The sequence below is a fragment of the Oenanthe melanoleuca genome, chromosome 10, assembly GCF_029582105.1.
Source record: "Oenanthe melanoleuca isolate GR-GAL-2019-014 chromosome 10, OMel1.0, whole genome shotgun sequence".
NCBI lineage: Eukaryota > Metazoa > Chordata > Aves > Passeriformes > Muscicapidae > Oenanthe > Oenanthe melanoleuca.
Window position 1 is genome coordinate 17112076 of NC_079344.1, and position 21958 is coordinate 17134033.

Genomic DNA, 21958 nt, shown 5'->3' on the forward strand with positions numbered 1-21958 from the left:
TTGTTATTTCATGCTGATTTCTGCACTGCAGCCAAATGCTGCTGTTGTTTTTAAATATGATGAACATAATGAAATCAGTGGGATTTGACTCTGACTCTTTGCAGCATCACAGCTGCTTAATCCTGATCTGAGCTGAATCCTTCCATTGGCACACCATGAGCAGAAGTTCAAATTTAGGAGAACAGTGCATTAAGTAAAAGAAAAAGTTTGAAAGTCTTTATTCCCTTTCTGGAACCTGTTAAATAGATTTATGGGAGAAATATTATTGAGTACACAGTTTTAAATGAATGCCTGAAGTAAAAATTAAACATTTGGTGCCTCTGAGGTATTTTTTTCTTAGGGAATACAGTTAAAATATTCGAGGTGTTGAGATCTGAACGTTCTTTTTCCAAAAGTTTTGTTGGCAAAAGTGTTATTTGCTGTTTTTAGTTGTAGTAGATAGTTATTGCTGAAATCATGTTTCCAGTCTCTAAAATCTACCCTGAAGTCATTCCAAGGAGGACTTTCTCTCCTCCTCTTTATACTAACTGGTGCCCCTGTTCTTGTTGTCCCATGAGTGATTCCCACTGGGAAGGTCCTTCTCCTGTGGCTCCATCTCCCCCCTCCGTGGGCCCATTGGCACATCTGCCCTTCCCAAGCCATTCCTGCCCCTCAGGGAGGCTTGGACTCAATGTCTCTGGGCTGGGAGATGCACTCAGGTCCCTGTTGGGTGTTTGGGGTGCAGCACTTGTCTCCAGGAGCACCTGGATCACTCTCTGGTGCCTCTTCTTCCAAAATCCCCAGCCCTCTCCTTGGGTAGGTGCTGTAGGAGGACTTACAAACACTTGGATATGGCCAAACAGCCTAAATGTGACCTTTAACCAGCTCTTAGGTGTTTCTGGATCTGAATTTCTGCATTTCCACAGCTCTTGAGAGGCAGGGGGTGGCAGTGCCAGATGGGTACCCAGGGGTTGTGGAGCAGATAAGGTTCCTGTTCCCCCCTCCCACTTTGTGTTGGATCAAATGGTGTCACTGGTATGTTGTTGCCAAACAGGAGGAAGCCTGGAGATGCCAGTAACCTCTGGAGGGGGGAAGGCAGGAAAAGGGACAATGTGGAAAGTATTTCCAGTGATTTCAGAACAGTGAGTGCTTTTCAGGTGTGGCTGAGCTGTTTGCAAAAGATCTCCTGGGCCCCCTGGGTGGTGGCACTGGAGCAGCAATCCAGGCATGCTCTGTCTCTTTGTTATCCCACAGTTTTCCTACAGGATGAAGGGATGGGATCACACCAGTGCACCCACCCCATGGACACCTTCACCTCTTGGATGTCACCAGCCCAATGCTGGGGCAGCTAAAACTTTGTCATTGATTAGTGTCCTAATCCTTGTGGGTATTTGCACACCCTGCAAAGTGTTTTGATAAAATGGTTGGAGTATTTGATGTCTGCTCAGAAGGAGCCCTGGGAAGGGCAGCTTCATGGAAGGGGCTTGAGGATTAGCAGCTGGAATGTCCTGGATGCCTGGGATTCCTGTGGAGCTGCCTTGGCTGGCACTGTTGGTGTCACACCACAGCACAAACACAGATTCCTGTGACTTGGAAGGCTGTAGGATGGAGGGAAAACCATTTCCATGGGGATAATAATTTCTAGGGCAAAGTTTAAAAAGTCTGCTTCTGATGTTGCAGGGAATTGCTGCCTGCCCTGCAGTGGCTGGGATGCAGGAGTGGAGCTCTGCTGCCTGGAGTTGTTTAGGAGTTCCTCTAAATTCCTGAACATCCCTCTGGTCCCAGTTACTCCACAGTAGGACATAAATTATGGTGCAAAGTACAAGTCACTTGCTGAAGGTGCTTTTAAAAAATGAGATTCATGGGAAGCTGTGTAGGAATAACTGCAGAGAACAGTCCAGATTTGGAGTTACTTTTAGGAAGTGAAGGAGATGTTAGAAAGAAGAGACTTGAGTTGCTTCTTCTATCAGGTGTTAGAGCTAATTTGGGTGTAATTGCTCATTAACACAGCTCTGACTGCAGAGCTCACCTGGCTGGGGGTGAAACCTCTGTAACTTGGGGCATTTGTAGAAAATACAGGGAAAAAAGGAAGGAAATCCCTTAATCTTCAGGGTGCATCCCCCAGCTCCTGGCAGTCCCAAAAGTGTTTTAGTGCAGTGTTGGGGGAGTTGTGGGGCCTGGCCCTGCTCACCTCACCTGGAGGGTTTCAGGTACTTGCTGCTCTCTGGGTCACAGCTGATTTTCAGGCATCATTAGGATTTTGTTATCTGTTCCTGTTCTCCTGTAATGCCTTGGGAAGGAGCGTTCCTGGTCTGAGCCTTGCACAAGGCAAGAACTGGGTGTCTGTTCTCTGGGAAGTCCTGGCAGCTCTCCCAGACCCATCAGCTCTGTGTGCACATCTCTTCATAAAAGATGGATCCATTTCATGATATGGAAAGAAAAACACATGAGTGTGGGAATGGGGTTTAGATAAGCAGGTGAATTTAAAAGATATTCCACTTTAATTCAACTGAATGAATTTTAACAATGGGTAAGGGATGGATTTTGCATAAAACCATGTTATTTGAAGCAGATCACCTGGCAGTATTGCCAAGACAGGTAAGAGAAACCCAAGTGTGAGTGTTTGGACTTTGAAGTGAATTGGAAATAAGCAGGACAGTGGGAAAAGTGCTGAAATCAGTGGGCACCATGGAGAGTTCTGCAGTTCCATGCCTTGTTCCTCAGTGGGAGCACTGAGGAAGGAGTCTGTCAGTACAGTGAGGAGGTCTCCAGTCCAAGGGAGCTGGGACAAGGGCTGGGATTTAAACACAGGAAAGGGATTCCCTGGGAGAATGGAGCCTGGCTGAGGCCAGAAGAGCTGAAAGTGGTGCATTCCTGCAAGAAATCCAATTATGGAACATAAAAAAGGCAGAATTAGATAAAAATAGATTTTGCAATGAATGTGAAATTAATGGTGTCATGTATTGACCAGGAGGGGCTGCAGGAGAGCACTTAATTGGGATCTTTAGCTATTAGAGTGTGGAAGAGATAATTAAGGAGATACCCTGGAGTACGTGTCTCTCTGTGATTTGTATTTGGAATGCCAAAATGTTCCTGGCTCTGGGAATCTATCTCCCAGTCCTGCCCATGGACTGGTGTTAAATTGTACAAATCTGATAAAAACCCATGCTGCTTCTTAAGTCTCTGTCAGGACCTGCCCAAAAAACAGAACAGGAAAAATGAGAGTCCTGCCAGTGGAGGACCTTGAGTTGACAATTTCAGATCAGGTTATTGCTAATGAAAGACTCCTCAGTGTTTTTTCCCTGAAGGTTTGGTCATTCAGACAACATTTTCTCCTTTAGTCATTTTTTTTGGGAGGTTTTCTCATTATGTATCAGAATACAAATCCACATGTTCTGGTGCAGATGCTGGAGCTCAACAAAGCTCTTCTAGTCCTGAATTTCTTTCTGGAGGAAAGCAAAGCAATTTTAGTTAGTTTCCATAATTAATGAAAAAAATAAATGTATTTGGCAGCATGGATTCCCATGTGGAAAATGTCATCAGGTGGCTTAAGCTTGGTAAATAGTTAAGAATCCAGAAAAATTCTGTGTATTCTGAGTTTTGGAGGTTTGTTACTAATTGTGCTGCTTGGAACACTGGGTGGTAATTGGGATCCAGCTGCTCAGAATCTCACTGTTACATTTACTGGCTGGATTGCTTTAATAGGATTTGGAGAGTGGCTCTTCCTATGGTTCAGCCTGTGCTGTTAAATCACCAACCTTTTAATGCAATAATCCCTGGATTTATCCTGCCTTGGAGTAGCAACACAGGAGGACATGACTGAGGGTAAAACTTTGGAGAGTGTTGGTATAATCCAGAGCAGCAGTCTTTATGCTTGTTAGAGTCACTGTAAAATGGTGAAATGGCTGTTGTGGGACAGAGGAGGAGCACTGATGGCAGGGAAACAGTGGGAAAAAGGCTGAAATTCCAGTGCCATGGGCAGGAGCAGAACCCAGGCAGGTCAGGAAGCAGCTTTGTATGAAATGACTGCAGGGTTTGACTGGATGAGTTTGCACTGAGAAGAATTCTCTGTATTCCTCTGTCATTTTGTTATGATTGAGAATCATTTAAATGAATTGTGCATGTTAATAAGCCACAGCAGCAAGTGGTGTCTGAGTGTGTATTTGAGAAATTAACAGAGATTGGGGTTTACTGTGGTCACAAAGCAATGACACTGTGGTTTGCTGCTGGCATCCTCTCCTGAGGTTTATTTTACCCCCAGTTCCACCCTTCCCTCCCCTGCCACTTCCATTACAGTGGAGATTTGGTCTGCTTGCCTGACAGTGTCCTGTACTCGCCATTAGTGGTCAGTAGTTACCTTAGCCTGCATGTCAGCCTTCAGTTTAATGGCCTTTTTTGTGTGTTCATTTTCTTCTGTTTCCCATCGTGGTTTTGTTTATTTCTTTTACGTTTTTTTTTCTGTTCTCTTTTTTTTTTTTTTTTTTTTTTTTTTTTTTAAACCGTGGTGATGTTTGCCCTTCATATCCCCCAATGTTTGCACATGCCAAGATGTTGCCATCCCAACATTACCTCCCACTTCACTGACCAGTGCCACTAATGACCATCTAGCACCAGCCACAGCGGGACCCCTGCCCTCCGCCCCGCGGGACGTCGTGGCCACGCTCGTGTCCACCCGCTTCATCCGGCTCACCTGGCGGCCACCAGCCTCAGACCCACAGGGGGACAACCTCACCTACTGCATCTTCTACACCAAGGAGGGCATCAACAGGTGAGACACACAGCAGGGGCTCTGCTGCACCTGCAAACACACGGCCTGTCGTCTCCTCCTCCTCCTCCCCAGGAGGTTCACAGGCAGTGCTGGAGCGTGGTTGGATTGACTGCAAACCCTTCCAACAGCTGCTGCCTGCTGGGGACAGCAGCAGCACTGTCACTGCTCAGTGGGGGTTCTCAGACATCCAGTGCTTGCAGGCACCAACTCTGAGCTCTTGGCTCCTACTTCGTTGGGTAATCTGAATAAGCAAAGCAGCTAATAGTTAAAAAGGTTATTTATTACAAAGCACATCTTATTACAAAGCATATCAGTTTCAAAAGGCAATGGCAAAAAGCAATAGCAAGAGCAGTAGCAAAGCAAATGCCTGGCAAAGAGCAAGTGGCTAAAAGCCACAATGGCTAAAAGCACCAACTCTCCCCAGTACAAACTCTTATATAGGATTTTTCCAACAAGCTAAGACACAAGCTCAGACCACCAGTCCTTAACCTATTAGAATTCCAGTTTCTTAACACACCAGGTTATGTATAGAACTACACATACAATCTGTCTTGTTCTCTCTGAAAAATGTAAGCAATATTCTTACTATAGCTCTGATATGACTAAGTCCTGTCTACAACCATGGTCCTGGAGCCTCTATTGAAGATATCAGTGTGTTTCAACCTTCACTAGAACACTCACTGCTACTCTGGCATTTGAAACCTTTCACTTACTAAAAGCATTACAGCTCTTATTAAAACTTACCATCTTACTTCTTCTTAAATGTCTACTTTATATGTGAGTAGCTTAATACACTTCAATCCATCCAAAGGCTTTAATTCAATCCCTGCACTCTGATTTCTCTCTGAAGAATTCAGAGAGACCCCTGACTTACTGACTCCAACATCTCAGGAGGCACAGGAACATCCCCTGGAAGCTGTGCTGGAAGCAAGAGGCACATCAGGCTTGAAACCCCTGCAAATGCCCTGCCCTGGCAGGGACAGCTGTGTGATGGGTGTTGGTTAAACACCATGGTCAGTGCTAAATGCTAATTCCCTCCTAGAAACCACTGTGAACAGAAATCTGGTGAATGCCTCACAATCATCACTTTGACATATTATCCCAATGGATGATAGCAGTCTACCCCTTCTCCTTCCTGATGGGATCTACTGCTTGGAATTACAGTTTCAAATTATGATAAATTGGAGGAAGTTGAAATGAACATTTGTTTGGAACAATACTTAATTAATTGCAGATTAGCTTATCAGATTTATTACTCAAGGGAAAATTATCTGTCACCTTACTGATGAGAGTCTGAGATGCAAAGTCATTTGGAACAGAAAACACTGTAGAGGGGAATTCCTGCTCTTCCTTAATCCTGTGCATAGACATCCAGGCTTGTGGCAGTTAATTGAGGCAATTAGTAACATTTTATTTGCCTCACAAATGTTGTTTTTCTGTTACTCCCTTCATTTGGTAATATCCAAGGTGTTCCAGGCCAGGCTGGATGGGGTTTGGAGCACCCTGGGCTGGTGGAAGGTGACCCTGCCCATGGTAGGGGATGGCACTGGGTCACTTTCCAGTTTTGTTCCAACCCAACCCATTCTGTGATTCCAAGAGGAACATTTCAAAGTGAAGAACCAGTAATGGAGGGGACATTCCTGCTGCAGGGGCTGCTCAGTGCCACCATCCCACCTTGTCCCACCTTGGCCTGGGGACAGCAGAGAGGCTCCCCTGGAGTGAGGTGGGAATGAAAGGGTGTCCCAGCTCTCCTGTCACACCCCTGCATGCCTGGGGGAATCTGATCATGTGGATGTGACTGTCTCACACAGCTGCAAGGTTATTTCATCCCCATGTCAGGTATTTATTTACTCACACTCAAGGCAGTTCCCCTGGAAAGGGTGTGAAAATTCAAAAGTGCTGCAGGAAGGTTTAATTCTGGGGAGCTTTAGACAAGCAGTCAGGCAGAAGAACCCCAGACTTCAAGATATGGACAAAAATAAAGGAAATAGTGGCACATTGCAGGTCTGAGGTGGTAGATTATACATGTGGGATGTTCAAACACTGCTGAATTCACAGTTGACTGTGGTGTGCTTCAGACACAGCAAATGGAGTTTAATTGTGTGTAATGACACTCAGAATGCCTCTGGAGCTGCCTGCCAGGCCCCACAGCTGGCATGGCTGGCACACACCACATCCCCTCCCTAACAGCTCCCCAAAGGTGTTTTTTAGATAAAAGTGCAACTTCAACCTTGGCATTTCCAGCCAAACTCCTGGGTTGCACTGGAGGCTCTTCCCTTGGGTGCTTGAGGGTTCCTGTGAACCTTAACTGGAGTTTCCAAAGCTCCCTAAGTGGGGATTACAGTGGGATCATGGAATAGTCATAGCAATCTGCACAGGGTAATGCAGTTATTCCTGGGGGCATCTGCTTGGTGCCTGTTACCCCAGCCTGATCACACTGGAAAAGGTGCTCCAGGCTCCCCAGGAATGGCCATAAAGGAAGGATTCACACAGCACTTAAATAGATTAATCTCTCCTATTTTTACCACACTGTTGGTAAGTCACATTCCTGGTTATTACTGAAAATTTGCTATACTGTGACATGTCTGTTTATTTTTGGTAAATGTCTTTCCAGTAATTTTTTTTAATTTTTTTAATTGTAAATAATAACCTTGGTTTGCTGATTACCATTTTTTCCCAGATGAAATCAGGGAGTGCACTTCTACTTGAGTCAGAAAATGCTATATTTTGCATGTTAATAGGAGCTGGATATTATCCCACAGCTGTGAATCCATTGGTACTTAGGCTGGGCTCTCAGATCCCATCCTTGTAGCTGCAGCTTATCTTAAAGGAAGGTACACTTGGAAACGTGTTTTCAAGAAAGTGTTGTGCTTGAAGTGGAGAAAATAGTAATGAAAATTAATAAAAAGCTGAAATAAATGAAGCTGTTTATGCAGTGCCATTTTAGCTGAGCTTATGAAGGGGAACATTCTAGAAAATAGGGTGTAAATAGGTATTTAGTTACAGAGGGTGTATTGTTCCCCTTTCTGTAAATACAGTTTAATAGTGCAGAAACCAACAGGGATTTTGGAATATTTCAGTCAAGTTCTGCTAAATCAACCACACTGGTGGATGCAAAAAGAAATAAATTTAAAATGGGGATTTGGGGAGTGTATTTCCCTGCTAGAAACTGAAGCAGAGTGGCTGGAAGGGAGGAAGGGGAGGCTGGGATGGTTCTGCTGCAGTTCTGTGTCAGAAATGCTTTAACAGGTGTCAGTGGGGCCAAGACCAGCCTGTCCCTGCCCATCCCTGTCCCATGGGGAGTCTGGCAGCCCAGAGGGGCTCGGAGCAGGCACAGTCCCTGCCTTTACTCAGTGGGAAGGTTCTGATTGCTCCTTCTGGAGTTCTTGGCATTCATTCCCAGGGAGCTCCTTCCCAGGGAAGGATGGATGGCATTACCCAGACACAGCCTCCAGCAAGCTCAGGTGCACAGTGCCTGGAAATAAAGGCTGCCCTCAGTTTAATGATTGATCTCCTAATCTTCCCCTCAATCCCTGATAAAAGCAGGTGGAGTTTCCTGGATGGTTTGGCAGAGGCTGTGTTCCGGTGCCAGGGGTTTGCTGGAGGTCACTGAGCAGCAGCAGTGCCCCTTCCAGCTGTCCCCACACATACCTGTGTGCTCCAGCTGGGTTAGGGTTCCCAGCTCACAGCAGAACCACTTCACCTCCACTCTGTGTGGAAGCAGTGTCCTGGTGTGCTGAACAGTTCCAAACATCAGCAGGGAGCCAAGGCCAGGCTGCAGGTAGAATAACATGTTAAAACAGCTCCTTTGAAAAATCCCCAAAAAGCAGCCCCACAATATTAACAGGAATGCCCTAAATCTTGCCAGACTGTGTGTGCTGCTAAAATAGTTTCTGTGCTGGCTCCCGAGCTGTAGGATAAACTGTCACTGTGAATTATCACTTGCTGTCACGGGAATAACAAAGAAACCACTCAGAGTTTGTGGGTGTCAAGTGTAATTTATTCTGTTCCTTCAGTCCATTCTGTTTTGTGCAAAGGGAAGTTGCAAAATTGGGAGCAGTTTGTCAGCAGCACTTCTGGCACACGGTTGTGGTGTTGTGCAGGGAGCACAGTGTAAATCCCATTTCATTGACACACGGGTATGCTCAGATGGGACACGCTGCAGGAGCAGCTACTCCTCATTTACTAATCAGCTCTGGTGGCTGTGCCCAACCCTTTTGTTTCCCAAAGGGAACGTGTGGAAAACACGAGTCGTGCTGGAGAGACCCAGGTGATGATCCAGAACCTGATGCCAGAGACAGTTTATGTGTTCAGGGTTGTGGCCCAGAACAGGCACGGCCCCGGCGAGAGCTCGGCACCGCTCAAGGTGGCAACGCAGCCCGAGGGTGAGCTGGGATGTTCCAGGAGTTCTCCTCACTTTGGGGCTGATGCTGACTTTATTTTTTATTCTGCCCATTCACAACCTTTCCCAGAATCTGAATTTTAAAAGTTGTACTTGTGGGCCACAGTTTCCAAAGATTTTCCAAGTCAGTGGGATTGTGTGATTTATTGTCACCATTAAGAACCAATGGGACATTCCTTGCTAGATTCTCTGAACTGTTATAACAGGAATACTTTTAAAGGGTCATTAACTGAAAAAGAAAACTTCAGGCTTGTTATGGTCATTACAGAATAAAGGACCCAGGGAGCAGGATCTCCTTTGGAAATTTGGTCCCACCCTGCGGTGGATCCGTGTGGAATATCACAATGGGAAAAATCCCCCCTTTTCCTGGGGTGCTGGCCAGGGGTGGGCACAGCAGTCCCTTGTTGGTTAGGCACTAACAGAGCTCCTTCTCTCCTTGTGTTGCAGTCCAGCTGCCTGGCCCTGCTCCCAACATCCGTGCCTTCTCCAGCTCCCCCACCTCCATCACTGTCACCTGGGAGACGCCGCTCTCGGGCAACGGGGACATCCAGAACTACAAACTCTACTACATGGAGAAGGGGCAGCACACAGAGCAGGTACAGGCCCTGAAAGGTCCAGACACCTTGGAAGGGTCTGCTTTGCTGGCACACTGAATCCTTTAGCCTCAGATGTGGGAGGTACTTAACATCAGAATTCCAACATGAAAAGTTTGTGTCTGGGCTGGGAGTGAAACCCATTTTGTTGGTGATGCCCTGTTTTGATATTTGTTAACATCAAGTAGCTTTGGTTGAATTCCATCATGTCATGAGAGGAGAAGGCAGAGAGCAGCCATGTCATTGTTGAGCTGTTCTGGTACAGATGACATTAAAGAGGCTTGCACAGAGCTATGGACTGGGTTTTAGCAGTTCAGGCTAGATACTGATTTTGGCATGATCCCTAATCCAAACTTTCTTTAGTTCTTGGACCCACTGATTGATGTTTTGATATTGCTGAGCATCCAGTTAATTTAATTTTCTTAGTATGCCTCTGAAGCATTCAGTGTGTTCTGTAGAAGTATGGGCTGCCACCTGGGAATGAGGAATAATCCCAGTCCTCACAGCCACGTTCCCATCTGATTGCATATCAGCATCATTCCAGCTGTAAAAAGCAAATGGAAGAATATTTTTTACATCAGTTTTTAAATAGGGCTGTTGCCTTTCTGTACTTCTGCATCCCACTATTTGAATTATAGTGATATATATTATGATGGTTTTGAGAGTTTCCATGTTCCAGACCAGTGTCCATGCTAAACAGGACAGGGAGAATTTTCTCCTGGAAGCTCAGAGCTGGCATCCTCCCCAGCCCTGACGGTGACGCAGAGGGTTGTGCGGGGTTGTGCAGGAGCTCTGTGGTGCTGCTGGCCCTCAGAGCTGACCTGAGCTTGCCCTGGGGGTGTCTTGGGGACAGGATGTGGACGTGGGGGGCCTGTCCCACACGGTGACAGGGCTGAAGAAGTTCACTGAGTACAGCTTCCGCGTGGTCGCCTACAACAAGCACGGCCCCGGCGTCTCCACCCACGACGTCGCCGCCCGCACCCTGTCCGACGGTAAAGCTGCTCCTCCTTTGGCTTCTGGGGCTTTTCCTGGGATTATCTGGCAGTTTCTGACCAGTGAATCTTTAACCAGGCTGTTATGGGCTTTGTTCGTTGTTGCATGTGGATGTTCACGGTTAAAATCCCCCCTGAGGCGTTCCAGAATTGGGTGAGGGAAAATTGCTGCACCTGCAGAAGGATGTGGGGTTGTGATTCCAGAACAATGGTGTCCTTCATTCCAGCTTCATCCATTTATTTCATGGGTTATTGAGCCTACACTGAGCATGGACAGAAAAAAAAATACACTGAAGGCACCAACTCCAAATTATTTTCTAGGTTCTCTCACATATGAGCAAACTCTTGGTTTTGGAGTGGTTTTGTTCTAATTGTGTTCCCGTGTTTGCACTCCAGCACAGATATTGTTAAATCCATGGCACAGATTGGTGAGAGCAGGATGTGAAGTCAGTATTTGTTGTAAGGCAGATAAAGAAGTGGTGTGAGCAAACAGAGATACATGAGCAACTGCAGAGTGATCAGTTAGTGGTAACTTGTATTTGTTAGAGAGAAGTTTCTATAGAAGAACTATCAGAGGGAAAGGGAGCAGAGCCTGAGTGGTAACTTGTATTTGTTAGAGACAAGTTTCTATAGAAGAACACTCAGAGGGAAAGAGAGCAGAGCCTGGAATCCTCTCCCCAGGAGGGACCAGGAGCAGAGGGGAATATTGTCCCAAACTCTAGGTCTGGTTTGTTTCTGGGGCACTTCCTGACTCTGCAGTTATTTCTGTGTATTTGCTAATTCAATTCCTGCTCCATGAGACCCTGTCAGCATCTTCTTGAACTCAGCCCAGCTTTTATCCACAACATCAAGTGGGCAAAGGTTCCACAGATAAATTTTCTCAGAAAAATCCCTCCTTTCTGTCTGTTCTGCCCCTGCTCTGTGTTGGGGTCACTTGTTGCCTGGGGCTGTGCTCCTGAAAGAGGAAATACTCAACATCCAGTGATTATTCCTCTATCCCACTCCTCATTCTGTGGACCTTTGCCATGGTCTCCTTGGTTCATCCATTTTCCAGATTCCAAAGACACAGGAATTTCTCCAGTGGAAGCTGATTCAACCTTTATGCCCTTTTCTGAACTTTTCTCCAGGTTCCTTTTCTCATTTGTTTTAAAAACTGAGGTAGAGGGGACCAAAAAAGTATCAAAGGTGCAAGTGAGGCATTACTTGCATTTGAGGAGCTTTTTGTATTCTGAGCACCAAAAGGAATCATCCCAAGGTCTTTGTGCAGTTCTTTAGCACAGGATCACACCCTGGGATCTCCCAGCTCATCATGCAGCTCATACCCCCATATCTTCCTGCTCTGGCCTTTCTTTCAACCAGCACTTCCCTCCCATGCCCTCATTGCTTAAAATGGAAGGGATTTCCCTTGAAGGAGGGAGAAATCCCTATTCTGCTCCTAGTCTGGCTCCTGCTCTCTCAGTTTCATGTTTTATTGTTGCTTGGGTTGATTTGGTGGAAGTTTCTGACCCAGCAGGTGGAGTTTGAGTGGTCCCATGTTAATGCTGGCATCACTTTGCCTGCTCTGGTATCAAGATAAACTGGCAGAGGGTACAGAAGTCTTGAAGCTGTTTCATTCCCCAGTTCCTTGGGAATTCCTGGATGGGTAACACATGGCTCTGGCAAGAGGCTGCTGTTCCCTGCCTTAGACTCTTCCATAATCCCTTACACTGACACTTCAGTTGGAAGGACTATGGGAATCCTTTGGGAGGGTGTCAAGGAAGCCTCTCCTTTCCCTTCCCCTCACTGCCAATGCAAAGAGAGATTTGTGTGCCCTTATCTTTGTCTTTTTCTGCCCTACCTGAAAGTTTGCTCACTCATTTCTCTGAAGGGCTGCCAGCTCCTTTGTTGTTTGAAGAAGAATTTATTATGAGTTATAATATAATTTTGAAATTTTCCTGGAGTTCTTTCTTCTCCAACTTCAGTTTTCACACTTAACCTATAGTTAGATGCTTTCTAAAGCTCTCTGAAGGATGTAATCTTGCTTCTTACAGGTCTCATAACCCTGGGAAGCTCTCAAATCTTTCCAAAACAATGCACATTTTCCTCCTGTATTTTCCTGTTGTGGTGTCTGGGAGCAATCTCCCTGTTCCCTGCAGGGATTCCTCCCTAAGCTTCCTTTAGCCCTGATTTAACAAAGCATCTGCATTTTTATGTAGGTTTTTGCTCCTAATCTGTTACAGTGCCTTGTTGCAGGGATAACTCTGCAGGTATTACCATTTGGACCCAGGTTTATGTGCTGCTCCTATCCTGGAATTCATGATCAGGGATTAGAGCTGGGAGTGGGATCTGAGCCTCCCAGCCTGACTGAGACCCTTCCATCACAGTCTCACATCTGAGCCATCAGCACATCCTGCTGCTCCTGCCTGGCTGCTCTCCATGTGCTGTCCCACTCCAGGAGATGCTTTTCCGTAGCAAATCCCTGTTCTTCCCTGTGAGTTGGGCAGGTCCTGGATCCCTGGGATTGTCCCCAGCCAGCTTGGCCAGGGCTTGGAGCACTCTGGGATGGTGGAAGGTGTCCCTGCATATGGCAGGGGTGGCACTGGAGGAGCAAAGAAAGCTTGGCCTTGCATCCTCTCCTCTCCACCTGCTGCTTCTCAGGCCCATGGCTCTTCATCTTCAGGTGTGGTGATCCAGGTTCAGCTGGGCTGGCTAGGGAAGGGGAGGCACATCCTGCCCCTCTCCATTTCTGCAGTGGGGTGGTGAAGGAGGGGTTTTGTTTCACCCTATCCCAGTGAGCCTTTCCAAACTCCTTCCACTTTGTGCCCTCAGAGAGGTTCTGTGAGGTTCATCCCTTTATCCCTGTGCTCCTTGCCCATGGTTGTGCTTCCCCTTCCTGCCAGGGAAGCCTCAGCTCTGCCAGGGGCCAACCTTTGCTGTGGTACCAATGGAATTCACTGCTTCCAGGATTTTTCTTCCACTCCCTCTTTGCCTGGATTTCACTGCCTTGTGCTGCAAGTAAAGTACAAGCAAAGAGTGGGAGTTCAAAGGCAACCGCAGTGTCTGAGATGCTTTTCACCTACTCACTGTCACAAGGCCCTGGGGACTCAGGGGTTTCCTGTTACACAAAATCAGGATAACAAAATCAAGGCCAGAAATTTAAATGTGGGTTCCCCCAATCAAGCAGTGTGTTCATTAAAGATTTGCCTTGGGAAAGAGCTGGATGGGATACATTCTCTGAGAGTTTGGGAAGTGCTTTTAAATATAAAACATTTTATTTAGATAGGTGTGAAAAAAAAGACCTGAATAAAGAGTTTTTTCTTCATGATGAAAATACAGTGTCAGAAAGTACCTGTGGGAGGATTGGTAGTTCCTTTATGTGCTGCCTTAAGCCAGAATGGTTTGTACTTCCATGGCAGATGAGAGCAGAGAGTAGTTGTGGAAATACAACATTTGAAAGTTTTGGGGTTGTAATTCCTTTAATCTTTCCAGTCCCCAGTGCTCCACCACAGAATCTCACGCTGGAGGTACGGAATTCCAAGGTAAGATTGGAGGATTTCTTGCTGGCAGTGGGTAAATAAAAGGCTGGGGGGGGGGGTCTTAGATTGGCCACATTTTGGAGCTGCTTTGGATCTTTTCCTTCCCATGCAGCTTTTGAGCTCTTTGTAGAGAATATATGAATGTGGGGCTTGGAGAAGCTGCAGTCCAGCTGTGGGCTGGCTGTGGTGGGATGCAGTGCTAATGATGGGAGGGATTTATTGAGGCCCTGAAGGATCAGAGCTGGAATCCCTGCTCACTGTTGCTTGCAGTGTGGGCACACACAGACATACTTCTGGGGTGCCTTGGGCACTTGGGGGGAGAAAATGGAACATTTGGCCATTGTGCCTTTGGAATTGCGTGTGGAGTTTTTTTTAAAAGCTTCCCTAAGGACTTTTTTCTGAATCCCTTCTCGTGCTGCCTTCCCCAGAGCATCCTGCTGCAGTGGCAGCCCCCTCCTGCTGGCACCCAGAGCGGGCAGATCACGGGATACAAAATCCGCTACCGGAAAGTTTCCCGCAAGAGCGACGTCACCGAGAGCGTGGGGGGCACCCAGCTCTCCCAGCTCATCGAGGGTGAGCAGGGCCTCCAGGGGGCCTGGCTGGGTGTAGGGGCTCAGGGACAGGGTTCTGTGGGGTTCCTGTGGGGTTCCTGTCCTCCAGGGGGCCTGGCTGTGTGTAGGGGGCTCAGGGACAGGGTTCTGTGGGGTTCCTGTCCTCCAGGGGGCCTGGCTGTCCTGGGAATTGCTGGGCAGTTGGACCTGTGGGAATTGCTGGGTTGATGGATCTGTGGGAGTTGCTGGGTTGATGGAATTACTGGGTTCATGGACCTGTGGGAATTGCTGGGCTCATGGAATTGCAGGGCTGGTGGATCTGTGGGAGTTGCTGGGCTGATGGACCTGTGGGAATTGTTGGGCTCATGGATTTGTGCGAGTTGCTGGGCTGATGGACCTGTGGAATTGCTGGGCTGATGGAATTGCTGGGCTGATGGATCTGTGGGAATTGCTGGGCTCCTGGATCCATGGGAATTGCTGGGCTGATGGATCTGTGGGAATTGTTGGGCTCATGGATTTGTGGGAGTTGCTGGGCTGATGGACCTGTGGGATTGCTGGGCTGGAGTTGCTGGGCTGGTGGAGTTGCTGTGCTCACAGCTCTGTGGGATTGCTGGGCTGATGGAATTGCTGTGCTCACGACTCTGTGCAGTTGCTGTGCTCACAACTCTGTGGGATGCTGTGCTGGTGTAGTTGCTGTGCTCCCAGCTCTGTGAGTTGCTGTGTCTGTGCAGTTGCTGTGCTCCCAGCTCTGTGGGATTGCTGGGCTGGTGCAGTTGCTGTGCTCACAGCTCTGTAGGATTGTTGGCTGGTGCAGTTGCTGTGCTCCCAGCTCTGTAGGATGCTGGCTGTTTCAGTTGCTGTGCTCACAGCTCTCTCTCTGTTCCCCTGCCCAGGCCTGGAGCGTGGCACCGAGTACAGCTTCCGCGTGGCCGCCATGACCGTCAATGGCACCGGCCCCGCCACCGACTGGGTGTCAGCAGAGACCTTCGAGAGCGACCTGGACGGTGAGAGACCCTGGCACTGGCACAGCCAGACCTGGCAGCTCAGTCATGCCATTTCAACAACACCTGGCTGCCTCTTTGAAAGGCAAACCTCTGCCTTCTCACTTCTGTTCTAGGTTACAGTGGGGTTTATTTAAGGTTGACATCAGTTTCTATTTAAACAGAAAGTTCTTGCCAAGTTAATAGAGTGGCTTGAAATGAAGCTTTGCTTCTACACTTCCTACTGCTGTATGTTGGCATCAAGTGCTTTCTGCTAGGGAATACTCATTTGTAGTGACAATGAGATGTCACAGTAGGAAAGAAATTATGGAAAACATTCTCAGCCACAGCTCTTTGCAGTCTTAGCCCCATGTTGGTGCTGTGCTTTCTTTGACCCACAGTAACTTATTTTGCACAGAACAAAAGGGAGATGAATTATATTTCCTGTGTTTTCTGCACCACATCTCCTTTCAGAAATTCTGCTGTGGGTGCTAAATATAAAACTATGTTGAAATCGTGGGTATTAGAATAATTACATTGAAAATTCCAGTGATGGCAGAAAGGTTCCTGAGCTTGTTAGAACATTAAATGGGATATTCCAAAGCTCTTTGCTTGTGCTGTAAAGGATTCTCCTCAACAGAAGGTCTGTTCCACCAAGTCCATGGATTTCAGGCATGTGGATACTGGAAATTCCTTGATCTGTGTGTCTGTCAGCCCTTAGTGAATGTGACACATCCTTGGAGCTGCCAAGTCCCCAAAGTGGGGCAGAGCTCTGTACATGAGCACCTCACAGGGCAATGGAAGTGTCCCTGAGCTGGAGTTAACAGCACTTTGCCAGGATTAAATTTAAATTTAAATAGGGCAGAAGGAGGAAGAACAAAATAACTTTTTCCTTCTCTATTGACTTTGTCATTTAAATTTTTTCACCTCCGAATGTTGCAGGGAATCTGACTTTCTACATATTTTTTCCATTGAATAAAGTAATAAAAATTTATGTTTAAGACAACATAACATGATATTCATATAACTCTGCATACACCTGTGAGATCTGTGTGTGCACACTGCTTTTCTTGGGTTTCTTCCTTTAGAAAGCTCATGGATAATTTTAACACCATGCAAATGCATTAACAGCTCATCTTGCTTTTCTTAGGTTCAATAGACACATGAGGCATCATTTCTTTTTATTCCACAGCTGCTTTTTGAGTTTCAATAGAAAATAATTCCCAAGAGAGTCCCATGGGCGTAAAGGGGAGCAGAAGTGTTACAGTTCCACCTTGCAATCAGAGCAGGTTCCCCCTGAGTGCAGAGCAGGAGGTGTTGTACAGAGTTTGTCCCCAGTGCAGTGGAAATGTCACCTCTCCTGCTGCACTTGGAGCTTTGCTGTGTTTGATGGTTGGGAACTGGAGCTGCTGGGCTGTGTCAGCAGCAGCCCAAGAGCTCCCCGGGCTGGGGGCCAGGGCTGTGCTGTGATCCAAATAATCCTGTTGTGGTGCTTTATTAAATGTTTGTAGAGAAATGCAGTGTGTTTCATTAAAATGAAATCCCTGCAGGAAGCACAAGTCCTTGATTCCTTTTGGAGTGGGGAGCTCAGTCTGCTATTGCAGGGAATTATCCCTAATCCGCCAGCACCCGACAAAAGGATTTATTTCATTTTTGAGAAGTGAACCCAAAGTTAGGAACACTCCAGGGACAGTTGGGAGATTGCTTTTAGGTTCCAGTCAACAGTGGGGGAAAGCCTCTTAGGAGAAATATTAGGGGCTTACAGTGGCACATTGTGGAATGTTCTAGTGTTAGGGATCCACATTCTGTGTCTCTGTGGGATGGGGTGAGATTTGTGTTGCCTTTGGGGGAAGAGTTTGAACATTTGATGTCGACTCTGTATTTTCTGAACTTTTAGTGTGGCTGTGTAATTTCTACTTATGTTGTATGAATTATGGGAATCCAAGGATCTAGGCAGCAACAACTGTAGGACAACTGAGGAGTGTCCTCTTCAGTGCAGTTCTTAAAGCTGTGGAATTTCCTATTTAATGCTACAACCAGACTTTTCCATGTGATTATTGTAATGCCCACAAGTAAGGAATATAATGGAATTGAAAGTAGAAGAATTTGTGGAGGGGAAGGATGGGATAAAACTGGATGACAGCATGGGCAACATGGATCTGATACAAAAATCATCCCAACCCCCTGAGCTTCGGCACAACCATCCTGCCTTTTAAAGGGAGGATCTGCTGGAATGTCATGGGAACATTCTGCTCTGTCCCGCACACCCAAGTCTCACTGTGCTCATCCCAGCACTCAGCAGTGCTTTGTTTGACCCTGCTGCCTCCCGTGTCACTGGCTGTGTTTGATGGAAGGCCTTTCCCTGCTGCCTGTGCCTGCAGAGAGCCGCGTGCCCGAGGTGCCCAGCTCGCTGCACGTGCGGCCGCTGGTCACCAGCATCGTGGTGAGCTGGACCCCGCCCGAGAACCAGGACGTGGTGGTCAGGGGCTACGCCATCGGCTACGGCATCGGCAGCCCCCACGCCCAGACCATCAAGGTGGACTACAAGCAGAGATACTACACCATTGAGAACCTGGGTGAGTGACCTGTGCCCCAGCCCAGCCTCCCTCAGGGCTCCCCAAACAGCAGCAGCAGCAGCGCCAGTTCGCCGTGCTGCGTGCGGAGCTGCAGGGAAAATGGGACTGAAATGTCACCAGGATTCACTGGTGCCTCCTTTGGAAGGAAAACAAAGATTCACCTCTCCACAGAACTCTCTGTGGGAGCTAAAATAGTCTGAGAGAAATAGCAATATTGGGAATTCATCGAATCAGAGGTTTCAGTAGTTTTGGTTTTGTTCTTTTGGATTGTTTTTCCCACCCGGATTTGGCTGTGCTTTGCTGTAGATTTGCTGTAACTATAGACTGGAGCTGTGGTGTCCCTGCCCAGGCAGGGGGTGGAATGAGATGGGCTTTAAAGTCTCTTCCAGCCTAAACCACTCTGAGTTTCTGTGGCCATGAACAGAATATCTATGTGGAGTTCTCAGTTCAAATCACATATTCCAGTTCAAAATTGAAATACTGCACAATGTAGATATGGAGAAGCAGAAACCATGATTCAGTGGTTGTGCTGATTTATTTTCCCATTTAGATCCCAGCTCCCACTACGTGATAACCCTGAAAGCCTTCAACAATGTGGGGGAGGGAATCCCCCTGTATGAGAGCGCTGTGACCCGGCCCCACTCTGGTGAGTCCTGCCCTGGGCTGGGATGGGATGGGATAATGGGATGGGATAATGGGATGGGATAATGGGATGGGATAATGGGATGGGATAATGGGATAGTCCTGGTTGTCAGTTCATCCCGTGCTCTCTGTCCCTGTCACTGCTTGGCCTCGCACGTTCCCAATAAACCAGCTAAATTGGGCTCATTTGTAAATTCCAAACTCACCTGACAACTACTAATGGATGTTCTTACTCCAAACATTCCCCTTACCTGAGCACAGCCCATGTGGGTGCTGTTCCAAAAACCCTGAGCTGGGGGTTTATGGTCTTTTTCACTGAACATGATGCCTGTGCTTGCTTTATGTCGCTCTGTTGTCACTCACACTAAACAAAATCTTGGCAATTTTTAATTTGGCCTTGTAGTCCATAAAGAGTTAAAGCAGAGAAGTGTGCACAGGTGAGCTGTTGCCATGGCTCACTGGGCTCCCTCCCAGCCTGCTGACACCACCCAGGAATTTGGTGGAGGTGCAACACATGGGGTCAGTCCTGATGAGCTGGAATGCTTGGAGATTCTCCAGAGGATGCTGAAATTGCAGCTTCACAGTTACTGCAAGTCAGTCTCTCACTTGAAACCTTTGAAAGTGCCTTTCAGGAGGTCCCTGTGTGTTTGGGAAGTGGCATTTGCTCATCCACAGCTCCAGCTGTGTCCTCCTTGTTGTTTTCTGGGAGAGGACTCAGTGGACACTCCAGGCAAATGAAGTTACAGTGACTGACTGTTTGGGGTTCCCAGGCCATGGCTGAGTGCCCTGGGCACTAGTTAGAGCTATGCCAGCAGGGATTTGTTGTCTGACTGTCTGGAGGAGGGAGGACGATGCAAGAGTGATGTTACTGCCCAGTCTGATGTCAGCTATTAACTCTGGCTTTTCTCTCTTTCTCTCCATTCCTCACCTTCCATCTCATTGCACTTCCCTGCATCCCCTCTTTTTTGTTTTGGTTGACATTAAAATGCCACCTCCTCCTTTTGTAATGATAAACCACGGCCTTTTCCCCACGGATTGGGCAGACACTTCCGAGGTTGATTTGTTTGTTATTAATGCTCCATACACTCCAGTGCCAGATCCGTCTCCCATGATGCCCCCGGTGGGAGTTCAGGCTTCCATCCTGAGCCATGACACCATCAGGATCACTTGGGCAGACAACTCCCTGCCCAAGAACCAGAAGATCACGGACGCGCGGTTCTACACCGTCCGCTGGAAAACCAACATCCCTGCCAACACCAAGTACAAGGTACTGAGTCCTGCAGGGGAGGCACAGCCCAGGCAGGGGGAGGCACAGCTCTGCCAGGGATGCTGGGCTGCTTGGAGGGACAGGATTCCTCCTGTCCTGGTTTGAGGGACAGGTGTGTGCCAGTAAAGACAGAAGCTTCTCTTTGAAATGAAGAATGTAAACCCCCTCCCTCCAAATTATTATTATAATTTTGAAATTAAGGGGCATTCAGGCAAAGATATGGGAATTAGGAATAACAGTTCTTTACTAGGAAAATTAAAATAGAAATGCAGTATTACACAGAACAATCCCAAACCCTGCCAGAGTCAGAATCCAAGCTGACACCCGTCAGTCAGTCAGGGTGTTGGCACAGTCCCATTCAATGGTGGCTGCATCCTCCTGCAGGGGCAGATGTGGTTCAGCTGGAGCAGTGCTCCTGGAGAAGGTGCAGTTTCCTCTGAAGCTCCAGGGATGATGTGCAAAGGTCTGGCTTTCCTCTGGAATCCAAGTGCAAAGAAGGTCCCTTGGTGTCCAAAATCTCAGTTTTTCTCTGGGTAGGAAAGGCTTGGCTGCTGCCCTGGCTGGAGCATCTCCCAGTGGGATGATGGAATTTTATCAGTCACACAGTGGGACTGAATGGGCCAGCAGCAGATGAGATCTTCCTGGAGGGAGGATGGGCTGTGGGAAGATAAAGATGATTGCCCAGCTGGTTTAAAGATGGCCCATGAGCAGATAATGTGTGCCAGGAGATCAGGGTCACTGCCCCACCCGGCTGCAGCAGATGGGGACAGAATTCACATTTCTGGTCACATCAACCCAACACACCAGGGAAAGGCACAGCTGAGGGGATGCTGGAGGGCCAGGATTGCTCTGGCTCTGGTGGGAGCAGTTCATCTGGAGCTGGGCTGTTGTGGGAGTGGATGGAAGAGCTGCTACAGGGAAGAAATGGAAATTCCCAGAGTTGTTTAGTTGTGTGGATACAGTGATTGTGTGAAGCTTCCCCCTGCCCTGGTCCCTGGGAGTGGGAGGTGTGGGCTCCCCTCTGGAGAATCACTGAAGTATTGCAAACAGTGTGTGACTATGAGCCATGCAGAGAAAACAGATTTACCCCCATGGTTTGAAGTTTTTTTTAGAACCCTTTCAGTTTGTGCAAAACTCATTGTGAACCTTTCCTTTGGGAGCTGACTGGCTTCAAAATATACAACAAGGGCTTTATGATATCCTTGCCCTCCTCCATTCATGTGTTTTGATTTGGAGACTGGGTTTGAGGTTTGGTTTGGTGGTTGGTTGGATTTTTTTAATTGTCAGAGTTACCTGGAGGGCTCAAAGCTGCTGACTGCAAATTTCACATTTGTTATGAGACTCAGAGGAACTGGTAGTTAAAATACCCAGCCAGTGGAGCTCCCTTTATTGCTCCTGCAGAGCCAATTTGTTATAATCCAGATATTTTCTTTATTGAAATGAAAAGATGTAAATATGTATGTATTCCTTCTCTAAAGGCAAGTTTCTTCTGAGCCACATTCCAGAGGATGTCTCAGGAGTGGTTTAAATAAAGCTGCAGCTTCATTAGCTAATTGCTTAAAAGAATGAAATAAAATAGTATATAAATGGAATAAAATAGTAAATTTACAATTCCTGCTGTTCCAGTGCTGGTGGTCAGTGGGCAACAAGTTGTACTGTGACCAAAGCCAGCACTGAATGATGGAATATAGTT

At 47.2% G+C, this 21958-nt stretch overlaps 1 protein-coding gene across 7 annotated transcripts in view; it reads left to right on the top strand.

Annotated features, from left to right (window-relative positions):
* Nucleotides 1-21958, top strand: part of NEO1 (neogenin 1) — a 154699-nt gene that overhangs the window by 110222 nt on the left and 22519 nt on the right. For 2 of the 7 annotated variants that reach the window (XM_056499759.1, XM_056499760.1), the window contains exons 8-17: nt 4528-4747; nt 8978-9132; nt 9597-9745; nt 10596-10734; nt 14203-14252; nt 14678-14822; nt 15694-15804; nt 18162-18356; nt 18907-19002; nt 20042-20265. In XM_056499759.1, the coding sequence (XP_056355734.1) occupies nt 4528-4747; nt 8978-9132; nt 9597-9745; nt 10596-10734; nt 14203-14252; nt 14678-14822; nt 15694-15804; nt 18162-18356; nt 18907-19002; nt 20042-20265 (1484 nt within the window). The remainder of the gene's footprint in view (nt 1-4527; nt 4748-8977; nt 9133-9596; nt 9746-10595; nt 10735-14202; nt 14253-14677; nt 14823-15693; nt 15805-18161; nt 18357-18906; nt 19003-20041; nt 20266-21958) is intronic. The other 5 variants (XM_056499761.1, XM_056499763.1, XM_056499762.1 and 2 more) reach the window with 3 other exon arrangements.